The sequence below is a fragment of the Rhamphochromis sp. 'chilingali' genome (genome assembly GCF_963969265.1).
Source record: "Rhamphochromis sp. 'chilingali' genome assembly, chromosome: 9".
Taxonomy (NCBI): domain Eukaryota; kingdom Metazoa; phylum Chordata; class Actinopteri; order Cichliformes; family Cichlidae; genus Rhamphochromis; species Rhamphochromis sp. 'chilingali'.
Window position 1 is genome coordinate 25,291,975 of NC_137936.1, and position 15,329 is coordinate 25,307,303.

The 15,329-nt window shown below is 41.2% G+C and overlaps 1 protein-coding gene across 2 annotated transcripts; it reads right to left on the minus strand.

The window, feature by feature from the left end:
• Positions 1 to 762: 762 nt before the first annotated feature.
• On the minus strand, positions 763 to 13,760 carry patz1 (POZ/BTB and AT hook containing zinc finger 1). 2 transcript variants are annotated; one of them, XM_080890350.1, is made up of 5 exons: positions 12,153 to 13,760; positions 10,966 to 11,029; positions 10,690 to 10,861; positions 5,042 to 5,254; positions 763 to 4,625 (listed from the first exon to the last, which is right to left on the minus strand). In XM_080890350.1, the coding sequence occupies exons 1-5, from the start codon at positions 13,394 to 13,396 to the stop codon at positions 4,147 to 4,149; spliced, it is 2,172 nt and encodes a 723-aa protein (XP_080746476.1). In that variant the 5' UTR covers positions 13,397 to 13,760; the 3' UTR covers positions 763 to 4,146. The 2 variants fall into 2 exon arrangements, with proteins under 2 accessions (XP_080746476.1, XP_080746477.1); XM_080890351.1 differs by lacking the exon at positions 5,042 to 5,254 and having other exon boundaries at positions 12,153 to 13,757.
• Positions 13,761 to 15,329: the final 1,569 nt, after the last annotated feature.

Consider the following 15,329-nt stretch of genomic DNA (forward strand, 5'->3'; position numbering starts at 1 on the left):
ATTCAGCCCTCTTACGCTTAAAATCTAAAAAGAGTAATGACACAAAGAGGAAGAACATATTCATACTCCATTTTCTTCTTTGAGGTCAAACATCCTTAATTAAAAAAAAAACAAACAAACAAAAAAAAAAAAACATGACATAAACCAACACTCCATAAATTCAGTAATTTGATTTAAAGTTACCTAGCTGTAGCTTAAGGAAAACAATATAGATCATTTAATTTTACCTTTCAGTTCAGACCCATTTTAATTAAAGTTGTTTGTCTACTTTGTTAGATTAAAACACAGGACACTACATTATTACAGTTATTATCACGATCAAACAGAAGCTATGATGGTTCTCATTTTGTCAAAAAGAGTGGCACTGCGACAAAGTGGGTAATTGTTGGCACTAAAGTGATCATGTGGGTGAAATACTTCACAACAAACCAGGCGATTTAAGTGACTGTGAACACGCCACTGAGTATTTCAGAGAGATTTTCCTCACAACCACCTCTAGGGTTTTTTTAGAGAATGGTGAAAAAAAAAAAAAAATCCAGTGAGCAGCAGTTCTCTGGGTGAAAATGCCTCGTTGATGCCAGAGGTTAGAGAAGAGCCAGACTGCTCCAAACTGATAGGAAGGCAACAGTAACTCAAACAACTGCTCATTACAAACAATGATCTCCACAAAAGCATCTCTAAATGCACACGAAAAACTGTAAGGAACTGGACTACAGCTGCAAAAGACCAAGTACGAGTAATAACAAGACAACAGTTGGGGGGGCTTAAGTTGCAATTTATTTGATGCTCACCTCTGTACCAAGACAAGAGATGAGACTCAATAACAGAGTACAAAAACAAATATCTATAGAAAAGTAAGCTTATATTGAAATATGTCCAAAGACGTTATAACAAAACATGTAGCTCACATGTTTTAAGAGCAATCGTGTACGATGATAAAATACCAAGTGAACATATTTTACATTTGTGTTTTTATACAAAAGTGTCAATGCGAGTCACTCTGTACAATAATTAACCTATAGAAAAGAGGACCTTTTTTTTTTTAATCCACTGCTGTGCACAATCAGTATTTGGAAGGCACTTCGCAACAGACAAAAAGCACAAAGCAAAAACACCCAGGCCGAAATAATACGTCATGTTTTACACTGGAGTACCAACATAAATGAAACAAATTATACATCCCTGTGGGGGAGGAAAAAAATCAAACCAACTACAAAAAAAGAAAGGTTGAATTACATCCTTACAGCATTTTACACTTGTCTTGAAATAATAATTATGACAACACAACCCTTATTACCTTTCAAAGAGTAAATACTAGTGCAGAGTGGATCAAAAAAGAAAAATCAAAAAAGGTCAGCTGGCAGCCTGAGCGCTACCGGAGCAGAGTTATAGTACAGTGAGCAGTGAAACGACTACTGCCACCAACCAGTGATCGACAATCAGTCCCCACCTCGGCTCGCATGCCAGAACATGCAGTTTACCCTTCAAATGGCCATAACTTAACATCCCTCCACAAAACAGACAAGAAAAAAAACAAACAAAACCAACGGAGAAAAAAAAAAAAAAAAAATCTTTTTATGTACAGGACCACCACTTACAAACACTGATCATATTGGTTGGTTCTTTTATATATCTATATATATATATATATTTATATATATTTATAGAGGTGTATATGGAAGGTATATACACTTGTTACAATCACAATATAACTATAAATAATAAGGGAATGTACTGAATTTAACAGACTCAATTACCCACAAATAATAATTAAGCAGAAAGCAGGAAACAGATCAAACAGAAAGTCACACACAATTATACACTCTGTTTTTGTTAACAGAGAAACACACACACAGTTTGCTGCTGGACCCAGCCTGATTTGCATCATGATACACTTTTAAAGCACAAAAACAAAACACCAACCAATGAAAAATGAGGTCCACATGACACTAAATCATTAAATTTAGAGCATTAAAAAGAGCAGATCCCTTTCCACAAATGTTTCAGTGCCACCTGTCGGTGTTTTCTGATTCACCACCACTACAACAAAGAGGGATGAAAGAACATTGTGAAAAACTGGGATTTGTGTTTGTCGGTAATTTAATCAATAAAGTGAATTACATCTGCAGATACATGGGTTACTTTTTATATAAATTCAAAGCATCGGCTGGTTTCAGCTTCAAAACACCAATTCTTCGGGTCTTTAACCGTCAGCCACACCGAAGATGTTGCGTTGTGCTTCAAGACACTGTAAAAGGATTTTTTCCCCTACCCTTATAAGCACACATGAAAAGAAACAGCAGTGTTCAGAGGAATGTCTGTGAATAAACACAGTGAGACACCCAGACAGGTACTCTGTGACCATTGCGGCAAGCGCAGCACGCGGCGGCAACAACACAGCAATAGCAATCTAAGAGGAGGGAGAAGAGTAACAGGACACGAAACAATGACACATTAAAGAAAGCCAAATATGTTCTGCTGACTCACAGGTTGGTGGATCACATTGCAAATCTTTCCTCGAACCCTCTCGATGTCTGTTGCACAACACACACAAACAACAAACACGCATCTATATTTAATATAATTTAGAGTGAAAATAATCAAACTGAGCAAATCACAAGATTTTTGTTTTCACACAATGAAAGGGGGAAAAAAGAACTACACAAAATCAAGGGCATTAATAAGTTAATAAAATATAATCTACATTTCTCAAAATATATACCGAAAATATACCTGACCTTGGTCCCTGTTTCATTTACACAACTGATTTAACACCTAAAAAAAACAAGACTGGGAAACGCTGTCCATGTAGCAGGAAAACAAACCTCAACGCTAACAAGCTTATGACGATTCAAGACAGATTTTGCATCCAAATATGTTAAAAAGAAAAAGAAAAAAAAAATCTCATAGGAAAAGCATTCAGGTACACTGTGAAGATCACAACAATAAATGGCTTCCCTCTCCTTAAAGGAACATTTCACAAATAATTCAACTCAACACATAACAAAGGGCTTTTTAAGTGCTTCCTAACACCTACCAGTCCTACTCACTGGCATAAGAACTGACACTTGACACACTGGAAGCAAAAAAAAAAGAGGAAAAGAAACAGCATGAAATGCACATCAAGCCTGTTATTAATATTTCTTCTTTAGCATTTAACAGATTAAAAAAAGCCCTGCTAGCAAACTTTAAGCCAAATTAAATCTCTTTACTTAAGAAAAAAAAAGTCCTCTCTTAAAGGTAGTAAGTAAGGTAATGAATACAGAATTTAGCCCTCTTGTTGCTCTGAGGTAAAGACATCTGTTTAAAGACTTAAGGGGAGCGTAAGGATATAAAGCATTAAAAATTCACTGTGATGGCCATGGGTCTATTAACCAAGTACACCAGAGTAGGTGAAGTGAGCAAAAGGACAAAGATTACTTTACGTTTTAACGATGCAGTACAGAATTCATCTCAAACATGGGGATTTAACTGTGATTGGTAAATCACACATAAAAGCTGAAAGCCCTTTTCAGACGTGCGCTCCTTTGACTGAATGTCTTGGTCACTTTTCTTTAACAATTACCAAACTCGTTAGGTCAGACCTACAAGCGTTTATCCATCATGAATTCCACAAGAGACCTTGCTTCTAATAAGGAGTGTGGTTAATTACTCAATAACAGCAATACTTAATGCCACAAGCACAAAAATCTACTTACGGGAAACAGTGGGCTGAGTCTTTACACCAAATGGCTCTCTGTCATAGGAACATTAATGTTAAAGTGACCCATGTCTGAATTGTCTGATTGCCATCACTTTAACAAACTGATAAATATAATCAGGGTCTGAAAAGGGCTTTAAAGAAAACAGAACTTCGACACATCCCTAGCGGTTAAAGGAAATAAAGCCTTCACGTAATTTCTTTATAAAGCAAAATGCCAGACACATACATAATCTGGAAAAGTAGAAAAGGTAGGAATTATATGGCAGTCTTTCACAAAAATATTGGATACACATTAACCAACATGACAAAAAAAGAAAAAAAAAAAAAAAAGTAGTCTTGAGGCAAAGATATTCCCAAATACAGAGTATCTTCTGTGGGCAACCCAGCTTTGTCCTAAGAAAAAGTGGCTTTCCTGCAACTTGTAAAGCCTCAAGCAAAAAAGGTCACTTTCCTCCAAAATCAATTCCACTTTGACCCACCTCAGCGTCCACCAGTGAAGAGGCAAAAGCTGACTGAACTATCTGAAAGCCAAAGGACTCGAGCAGAGACATGTTTTGTTGAGGGGAGAAGGGAGACGTCAGGGAAGGGGCTATATCACTCAAGCTGGACCCCGAAACGCCCTGGACCTTCTGGGCTTTGTGAACTCTGTGCTGGTGCTTGTTGAGGTAGGACTTTGTGCGGAAAGCCTGACCACAGATCCCGCAGATAAATTTCTTCTCAGGGTCTGTCTTGGCTTTAGATGCCTCTGGAGAGACCAAAGCCCCCGCAGAGGCGCCATTGCAGGGCAAAGAGGGCATCTCGAGTTCTGGTCCGTCGGTTTTGTGTGGAGATTTAAGCTCTTCGCTGTTGGACAAATCCCCGAATGAAGGATCTGATTCTTCCGATTCCAGGTGAGGACATTTACCAGCGTTTTCCTGCCCGTCTGAGGTAGATACAGCATGGACATGAAGAGGGAGGTGAGGCAAAAGAAAGGGGGGGGGGGGGGGGGGGGGGGGGGGGGGGACAAATGGGAGAAAAAGAGAGGCATGAATTAGGCTTTAGGCTTTCTCAAAAAACATCTTTAATCCATTTGTTGGCTGGCACCTGAAAAGAAATAAAATGTAAACTTCGGGGGTCACATGAGAAAGCACCAAGCACGGGCAGAACCAGTTACGATGACTGAAAGACATGAATAATTAAATACAGTTCTTTCCAAAATGTGGCTACAGCATTTAACTACACAGTCATCTAGCTCAGTCCATTTGCCCGGTGTCCACTGAGAATTCTGCTGTGCTCATCCAACCAATAGGCCATGCTAGCACCATGCCCCCACCCACCCTCCTGCTGGACTGTACTGACCTGTGACAGGCCCATGGACGGGGAAGCCAGGCACCCCGCCAGAGCGACACTCCCAGAAATATGGAGCCCCACCTGGCTTCCCCATGAGCAGCTCAGGCTGCAAGCAGAGGGTTGAATGGCCAGGCTGGGGAAGAACTGGGTGTCCAGAGAGCCCATGAAAGCGCCCCTCTGCCTCAGACGAGGTGAGAAGCAGCTGGCGACTGGCGCACAGGTCTACACAGCACCCAGCCAGGGAGAAAGGAAGGGGGAGGGACAGATATAACAGGCCGGTGGAAACCATACGGACAAAAATACCTTTACTTCATCACTAGTGTTAATGCTGTTTGTACACAGTATACTAGACATGTACAGTACTGAAAATGAGCCCATGCTGAGTGAGTCCCTTCACTAAAGCTGGCGTTGATGAATGAATTAACCTTTTCCTCAGCTCACAGTCAACAAACAATAAATCCCTGGCTGCCTGACTGCTTTAATCAAACTGTGCCATTTCATTATAATCCTTGCTGAAACTTGATTTGTTAAACACAGGTGCAATTAAAAAACTACACGGGATCCTTTGATTGCACATGCTGGCTCACTAAAGCAGCTAAAGAATGGAGCCAGCAATTAATGTCACCAGATGCATCTGCGAATCGAGCTGTATCTTGTCACAATGCCCCCCCAGGGAGAGAAGTGTAACGTTCACACGTCTCACTGGTCCTGTGACACGAAGTGAAGGTTACAGGTAAAAGAACAAAAAAGAAGTAGAGGGGAAAAAAAAAAAAAAAAGGGGGGGGGGGGGGGGGGACGTGTGCTTGTCAGTGGTGTCGGTAAATGTCTGTATAACCAGGGGCGCACATAAGTGGTCCGCAGGTGCGCATTCGCTGTTAAAATAAAAGATGCACACCAGATAAGAAGTAGCAACGCGCGTTTGCGCACATAAAATTTTCTGGAGGAGGACAGACATTTGTTTAGAACTCTTAAAGATGTCGAAGAAGCTCCTTTAAGCAATTACTTTGGTGTTCCTCCACCTCCAAAGAAATGTCAGAAGGAGTCCGAACCGCAAAAGAAGCGCGTATTCTCGGAAAAGTGGTTGCAGGAGGTGAGCTGGCTTCAAACAAATGATGAACGCACAGAGCTCTAGCGGACAAAAACAGCGCCTTTTATAAGTACGCGAACGCGCGTTGCAACTTCTTATCTGGTGCGCAGCGCGTCTTTTATTTTGACAGCGAATGCGCACCTGCGGACCACTTATGTGCACCCCTGTGTGTGTGTAACTGTATTTCCCTGTATTTAAGTTTTACAGCCTTTTCTGCTGATGAAAACCTCCCGCATTCATTCTATACTGAAGTTGTGAAGAACTAGAGAAATTGAAAAGTTCATGTCTTCCTATTATGTATTATTGAAATTTCTAGGTTTTTTGTTTTGTTTAAAACAACAACAACAACAACAACAACAACAACAACAAAACCCAAAAAACCTTGTTTATAAATAAAGGACAGTCTGACCAAATACCTAACAGAACTTGTTCTTTAATTTTACACATTTAGCAAGTAGAAAAACTGAGACCTACAGTCGAAACTGCACTTCTCCATATTATATGTTAATATCTAATTGCTTAAATGTTTAAATGTCTTTACACCGACAGAAAGGAGAGTTTTGCTGGTCCAGTACACTTAAAGATCAAATTGGCTGTATGTGGCCTATGAGGTAAAACAAGTTTAACTTATCTGGTATAAACATGCTTTTTTTGTGTCATTTCAACAGAAGCTCACTTTCCTTTATAAGGTTTAGAAGTTTAAAAAAAGAAAGAAGACCAGCTATCCCCCAAACTAGATCCTGACCAATATTATCAGTTAATATTGTCCAATCACAGATATATAATCAATAACGGTGGGCAACTTTTCAGATATATATATATGGAAGGCTTCTTTTAATGAAATATAGTAAATATAGTGCTGCAAGTTTGTGACATATATTGCTGGAAAAAAAATTAAATTTTTTAAGTAAGAACATCATTTTCCCTTTTTAGTATCAGAGCTTAATATATAGTGTAGTAATAGTGCTTTCTAATAGCTCTTTGACTAAAAGGTATGCATTTTCTGAAAAGACAGTTTGAAGTTGCTATTATAATTGTGACTGCTGCACTTAATTTTACAAATGCCACATATAATTTCAAAGCATCCTGCAGTGGTTCTTGGGATTCTCATGCTTAATTTGCACCTGTGACAGGTAAGAGGTGTGAATTTTAGAACCCTGTTGATGTTTCCACTGACATATTATGTGTAGTTGTTAATGTAATCCATTATTTTAAAAGCCCAAGTCATTAAATTGTAAATCAACAGAAGACAGCATTTTCTTTGATATTACATTTAACCACTTGTGGGTTCGGTTCACAGTTTCTCCAACAGAAATGGCACAACTACGAAAATTTCAATGAATCCAGGGCAAATGGAGCACACGTTAGGACGATCATGCAACACTGTGCATAGCCCAACAACAGTTGATGAACCAGCCAAGCAGATACAGACACTGTTAACCATACGGCCATGGCCATGCTGGACAGACACACGCGTACAAATAAAAGAAATGTGAATTAGTATGCGACCTGCTAACATGGTTGAGAGTAAAAAAAAAAAAAAAAAAAATGGTCAGCTTAAGAATTACAAAAAAAAGGATAGATCTTCAGTTATTCCAAGTGGCAACAGGAATATGTAGGCAGTTTTCAAAACAAAACAGGGTTTAAAAGAATAGTTGTACGTACACATCACATTAGAAATAAAGCCTAAAGTTTGAGATGAGTCCAGGATGTTAAAAGATAAATTAGTTCTCCAACTACCAAACAGATTTAATGCTCTAGGGTGTGACAATAGTTTCCCGCAGCCCTACCACCCCGACCTTTGGCATGAGTCACGAAGCTGGCCTGAGCTCACTGGCATTTCCAGCTTTTTATGTAACACTGACCGCATGCCTAATTAACCTGGATATCATTAATAAATAAAAAAAAAAAATTGGTGCCACAGTTAGAGAATAATTACAGCAACTGTCGTCACAGAGACGTGCAATACTTGACAAATGAAGGTGCAATAGTAAATGTTTCAGCAAAAAGCTTGGAAGCAGGAGCTGATGTATGCGTGTGTTAACATATACAGAGATGCAGCAGCATGTTTCTCCCCCCCCCAAAGAAAATAAATAAATAAACGGCCGCAGAACAAATGAAAGCCAGAAACATGAAAGTTTGGGATGGGGCGGGCGGCTGCTTGCCTTCCACTGAGCACTGGCGTCCCATGTGGTAAGGGTTGCCGTTGTGCATCTGCAGTTCCCCCCTTGGCTCAGGGAAGGTGTGCATTGTGGCAGAGGGGGGCAGTGGAGAACCGTGGTGTGTCTTTATATGCACCTTAAGGTAGGATGCGGTGGAGAAACCTGGGACCAAAGGAACAAAGAAGAAGGAAGTTGCTTGACACACTGACATCCCCGCCTGTGAGAGAGGTGTCCTGAAACAAAGGCGTACTGTTCGAGTTTGCTCCCACTCCATGATTCATTTCTGGATGTGTGGTGAACTGAGAATTGTACTGCTCCACAATGTCAAACAACAGAGCTTCAAACAGTTTTTTTTGTATTGTCTGGACTTGTAAAAATAAAGACAACATAATAATACTACAGTTTTACTAAGCCCCTGGGAGGAGAAAGGGCTTTTCCCATGGATCACAGTTCTTACAGATGGAATGACTCCTTTAAAAACACACTGAAATCAGTCTAAATATAATTAGATTTCTCCAATAAATTTTCAACAGTACTGAAGACACACGTCAGAACAGTAAATAATCAGGTCAGCCAGAGGAGTCCAACCTGCATGATCACTACTGGCCTGTTAGAGACTCTACTGAGTCTCACTCTCTGTAAAGGCCTAAAGATGCAAAAACCAGACACGTGAAGAAACCTTCAACATGTATGACTGAGACTGTAAGCACCATATGAAATTCAATGTTCAGACATGCAATTGCAAAAAACTAAAATCTGAACCCTCAGCAATTTCCAGGATACCTGAATTGACCGTCGTGACTTTAGTAGATCATTATAGCAACTTTTGCTGAACACCTGATGAGGACAAGGTTATGTTCAGAGTTTTGATTTAAAATCGACTGCAAGAGTAATTTTTTTGTCATTTCTTTTATTTAAGTGTGACACACGCACACCATCTGCTGAAGAACTGCATTTCATACATGCAACATGTTGAGCTGCACATGACTAATAACACTAAAAGAAGCCGTGAAGTTACAGCAACCCAAACTGTATGCGTCACCATTGTTGCAGGACTTTGCATGCATTCAGTTGGAGATGTCGAAAATGTGAAAACCTGCCCTTTATGTTCGGTCCCCAACCAGCTGCCAAGTCAGTTTTACAATACTGGAACCGCAGCTAATAAAACAGACTGACCAGTTCACTAATTTAGTCACAGGCTCTTAATCACCAGGAATAATCGAGTGATAAAATCCACTTTGTTTTGATCTGGCCACATCTCGCATCAGGCTGTGAAAAAGTATGAGGCGTGAATGCACAGAGTAGTCTTTAATATTTAAGTGCGTCGAGCTTAGTTTCACACCAGTTCTGTGCTGCTGTCGCATTAGAAATGAACTGCGTCGCTGAGAGCACACGGAGCGCTTAAATAAGATCAAACAGATCACACATTTTTGGCAGCATTGCCAAATTCCCTCATTTGCAGCAGAGTGGACTTCCAAACTTTTTTATATTCTTTATCACCCATTTATCTGACAGTGTCTTCGACTGATATGAAATGACGCATCAAACACCCTCTTATACGAGTGCACGGCCTGGAGCAGAAAGTTGGTCAGCACTGTTCTGAACCCCCCCAAGTCTGAGATCAAGTTTTAGGTTTTTCAATCTAGCCAATGATAAGAAAAACTCGCTTACTTAACTGGAATTACAGTACGCACTTCTGGGCTGTGAGTGATTAATGAAGCCTCCCCAATATAGGATTTTTAGGACAGAGAGATGCTATTCCTTCTTTTTTTAGACAAACGGATTTTGCCCAACAGTTATAGTTGCTGCTGTTGTTATCAGGGAACATTCAGAGTAATGGAGGAACAACTGATGGACGTTTTTCCCCACTTGTCTTCTTATTTCCATTTATTCACCATTATAAATGCTGATACTGGCTGATAATATTGGACCACCAATAAATCGGTCAGGCTTGTTTGTAAATCAGACTGATCTGTCTATGACTGTGATTCAGATGAAGATCACAGCAGATTTTATGGATAATCAACAGAGAAAAATTTGAGATGTAATTTTACATCCATGTAGTGAAGTTAATCTTCACAAACAGATTCACTGCCAGATTATGTTATTCAACTTCAACCCACAAGCTACAAGAGCAACCAACTAAAAAAAACAACTAAAATCTCTTATATAATCAAAATCTTACTTTTAAATATCACAAGATCACAAGGCAGTACATCAACCATAACTCTAGACTCGTGTCTTATTTTTCCTAAAAGCACATTTACCAATATATCAAATAATATCAGTCTGTATATTGTGAACATCCAGGACGTCAGCACCCTCTGGATATTGATCAAGATAGGGGGTAGAAAGGTTTCAGATTTCGAACCCGAGTACAACGCTGTTTTGTTTTTTGAAGGAATTACCTTTGTTGCAAATGCCACAGTAGTTATGAGTTCCTTCACTGTGTTTCTTGAGATGGTCTGTCATGTAGGCAGCTCGCAGGAACTTGCCGCAAACTTTGCAGGGGATTTTGTCCTCGTGGCATGCAAGGTGAGAGCGGAGACGATCTCTTGTGGCAAAAGAGGCATTACAAATCTGAAAGACAGAAATCACTGAGCTAATGCCTCTCACAGTAGAAAAAAAAAAGAAACTCATTAGATGCGGCTATTCACTAAGTAAGACAGACATATTGATCCTACCTGGCACTTGTGAGGTCTCTCTGTTGTGTGTACTTGTTTGATATGTCCATTCAGGTGGTCTGGTCTGAAAGAAAACAGTGCAAATTAAAGTCTGTGCATCATGAACTGAAATGCCTGAAATCAGAACTCCCTGTTAACCTGTATGGAACTCTGTATATTAGTACTATATTAATTTCTCAATTGCATGAAAATCAATCACGAGAAGGAAGCTACTCAAATTAATTACATTCATTCATGTCTCAGAGAGCTGTCCTCCCACAGTGTGCAAGCTGGCAACGAGGTACAGGTGAGCTGTATGACATTAATATAACAAAGGAGTCCTTAAGAGGCTCCTTTGTTTTAAAAACAAAATAATCAAATCAAGGCTGAAGGTAAAGCAGCCTTTTCCTCAAAAGAGGGTTTACTAATAACATTAACAGTGTCACTGTTCTATTGAGGGGCTCTAGGAAGCCAGACTGGTGACCCTGTATGCTCACCAACCTGAAGCCAAAGTAGCTTAAGAGAAAACATAAAAGTATGTCTTCACAAAGGCGGCCAGTAAGAACTCTTCAGTCATACCTGTGCTGAGACACACAAGATTTCTGGAAAATTTGTGGAGAAAAAAAAAACAAAAAAAAACTGCTGCTTTCTTCATCATGTCAGAAACATTAACCTCCAAAGCAGTAGGTGGAGGCAGTGAGCTAAAACCCAACCTTCAACTGGTTTGAGTATCTGAAAACAAAACATAGTGGTGATACTTTAACGATTACTTACACTGGTTATCCTGAATTTGACAGCTGTGGCAGGACGCATAGTGGGAGGTAAAGTAGTGATAATGTTATATGAAAGGTGCATGCATGGCTGCACGGCAGTAGTTAGAAACCATGGACAAGATCCTTAGCTGTTGGAAAGATGGTGGCGTCTGTGCATCTCTAAAAGCTGCTTTGACTGTTATATATAGAAGCACTCACTTGATACCGTCACATAATGGACTAAATTACATGTGCTGATTTACACATGTACCTTTAATTATATTAAGGAACAACAAAGCACATTTCTGTCTGGGATGATCTGGAAATTTAGGGCATTAAGACCCAGTAACAGCACTGTGTGTGGTTTTTGTTTTGTTTTTTACAACTCCCAACAGATTCTGACCAATTATCATCATCATCATCATCATCATTATTTATACATCTCATTCAACTCACCTTGAAAACCCTTTACCGCAGCTTTGGCACACATAGGGTTTGCCAACTGAGCCGTCGTGGGAGCGCACATGGTACGACATCCTGTCCTTGCGTTTGAACCGGAGCCCGCACACATGGCAGGCGTATGGCTTCTCCCCGGAGTGGGAGAGCTTGTGTCGGTTCAGGTGGTACACGTCGCGGAAAACTTTCCCGCAAATGTCACAGCCGACGTGCCGCCTGGTCCTCTCTCTCTTGCGGCCGTTGTCCAAGGCGAGGCCTCCGTGTAACTGCACGCCGTTTTCCAGCAGCCCGGGCTGAGATAGAAGAGAAATTCCGGCCGGGGCTGACAGGCTGTCGCTGAGGTTGTTTACAGCCCCGCTGGAGGCTCCGTGCTGCGCTTCGTGGTTCTTCAAGCGGGAAGCCTCGGTGAAAGCTTTGCCACAGGTCCCACAGGGAAACAGTCCGTTGTCTTTCTGGGGGCTGTTGTTAAAGTGAACAGCCTCCACGGCTCCGCCAGCTTTCTTTGGTCTCCCCCTGCACCGTTTCGACCCCGGGGAGCCAGCGTCGTGAGGAAACGCGTTCCCCGTTATTTCCGCGGATGGGGAGACTGGCAGTCCCTCAACGGGCTCCAACATTGGCACCGACGACTCGCCGCCGTCCTCCAGAATCGCGGCCGCGTCTTCACCTCCGTCCACATGCATCTGCATGCTGTTAGCAAAGCTCTGACCGTTCACCAGCATTCCCGTTCCGTTTACCAGACCCTGGTGAGCCACCGGGAAACCGAGCTCCGTGGCCCCCGTGGCCTGGAATAGACTGGCATCTCCTCCCCGAGAGGTCGGGACGAGGATTTGTACGTTAGACTGTTTGATAACCTCCTGACATATCTCAATAACCGAGCGCATCAAAAGAAATTTGGCAGCTGTCATCAACTCCGGGAAACACTCCAGTCGGACCACGATCCTAGACGTGTACGCGAAGTCCAGGATGTCTTTAAAAACTTTCGGGCTGATCGTATGCATCTCCAGCTCCTTGGCGTCGCCGTCGCCCTCAGTCTGACGGCTGAAGACCGACTCGAAGTACTCGCTGCAGGCGGCTAATACTGCTTTATGGGCAGGGAAGCTTTCCTCGCCGACGCGCAGGATCACATCGCAGAACCTGCCTCCATCTTTCCTCTGAATGTTGAGGTTGTGTAGCATCTCCGCACTGTGCTTGCTCACCTGGTAGGTGTACGAAGAAGTCCAAGACGGCTCTGCTACTTTCTCCATGCCGAATTCATCCAATAACAATGGTTGTTGGCGACAAAGGTCGGAGAAATGGCAGATTATGCGTGAGGATTTCGATCAACCGAAAGCAGCTAGCTACAAAATCCAAAACCAGCCGCCCCTCCCGTCGTTTTAGCATCTAACGTTAAAGGCTAGCAGTAGCAGCAGCAGGGAAAAATGGCAGCCCCCCAGCTTCCTGTGAACTTTGACCCTGCTTTCTTCAGGGTGGGGGTCGCTCGCTTTGTAATAATAAAAAATATATATCGATATCAGTGCTTTAATGAATGTGTATTTTTTATTTTTCTCTGGTGGGATCGGCGCTGCAGCAGTACTCCGGCGCTGCAGAGGTCTTTCATTTCTTCATGCCTTATGTTTGTACGCAGGTCTCTTCCTGCCTGCTGTCTGTGAAAACCCCTCCCCCAACCAGCCAACCACAACCCCCTCCTCCCGTCACTCTTTATGAGCGCTGTCTGTGAGCCTATTCAAAACACATGCAGAGCACAATGCACCAGTCACTTCAGGTAAGGGTCGAGCTGCACAAGGCAATACAACTGTACTTATTAAATATACATCTCCACTGATGAACTGTAGCAATAATTTGGCTGTTTACCAGTTTTAGAAATGGGGGGGGGGGGGTAGTTATTATTCCTCAAGTGGAAAAAAAAAAAATCACTAAATTACCGAGGTTGTCCACTCATCTGCTGACACAGAACACTGCAGGCTATTTACCACAACTCACTGGGCGACTTCAATAGTTACACTTTGCTAGAACCAGATTGGACCCCTTTTACTTGTAGAATAGCCATAATTATTCATAACAGACTTCAACAAGGTGCAGGAAACAGATGTTGGGTCATCATGCACCACGTAGTTGCTGCAGATGAACATCCATGATGTTGGAGCTGGTGACTGGAGTCCACTAGAGTAACATGGCAGTGATTCTGGTGTCAAGTTTGAGAATGAGCTTTGTGTATATCATCCTGCTGGAAGCGGCCATCAGAGCACTGGCACACAGTGGTCTATAAAGGGATGGACATCAGGAAGAATACTTGTGTAAGAAGACCCAAGTAGATCAGCAGTTTCTGAAATGTTCAGTGCAGCCCATTTAGCATGACATGTTCAAAGTTCAACCCCAATCTGATGCTCCATGTAAACTTCAGGTGATCTTCTTGATTACATCTACATGTCCAAATTAGGGTGTTGCCATGTGACTGAAACCAGTATCTAATCAGACAGTAGCTGAATAAATGTACCTAATAAAATGTTTAAGTGTATATACCCACAAAGATTGAGTGCAACAATCAATCCACACACCACCACCTTAAATATTTCACAAGTACTCAGGATAAAATAAATTTAAAAAGCAACCTCAGTTTCTCATAATTAAAGATCAGATTTACACTGAACATTTAAGGAGATCTTGTAAATACAATCTTTTGCAATCTAAAGTTTACCTTTAAAAAGTTTAAACTTTGACCATTTTAGTAATTTCTAAACTAACAGTTTGTACTGAAATTGTGTTTGAATTACGAGTTCGTGACCCTTAGCCATGTTAAGGTGAACAAAAACAAACATCTCAGACCAGTGTGAAGTACTGCTTCTGAATTAGACTCATAATAAAACAATTATTTTCTGTTTCACAAAAGTACAAGTTACTGCAACCATGTGTCTTGTTAGTGTGGAAAGTTTTACAACTGAACTCTTAGTGGCAGGTGTAAGCATTCAACCACGTAAACATTTAATTGCATTAAAGAGGAAATACAAAAATGTTTAATCAAGATTTTATTTATTAATTCTATTTGTGCTTTTTATAACTTAATAGCACACAAACTGAATCCCAACCACCCTCAAAAAGAAAAATGACTGCGAGCAGTGCTGCCCCCATTAGTGACCAGTAGGATTGGAGAGGATACAGTTCAAAAAAGAAAAAACCCAC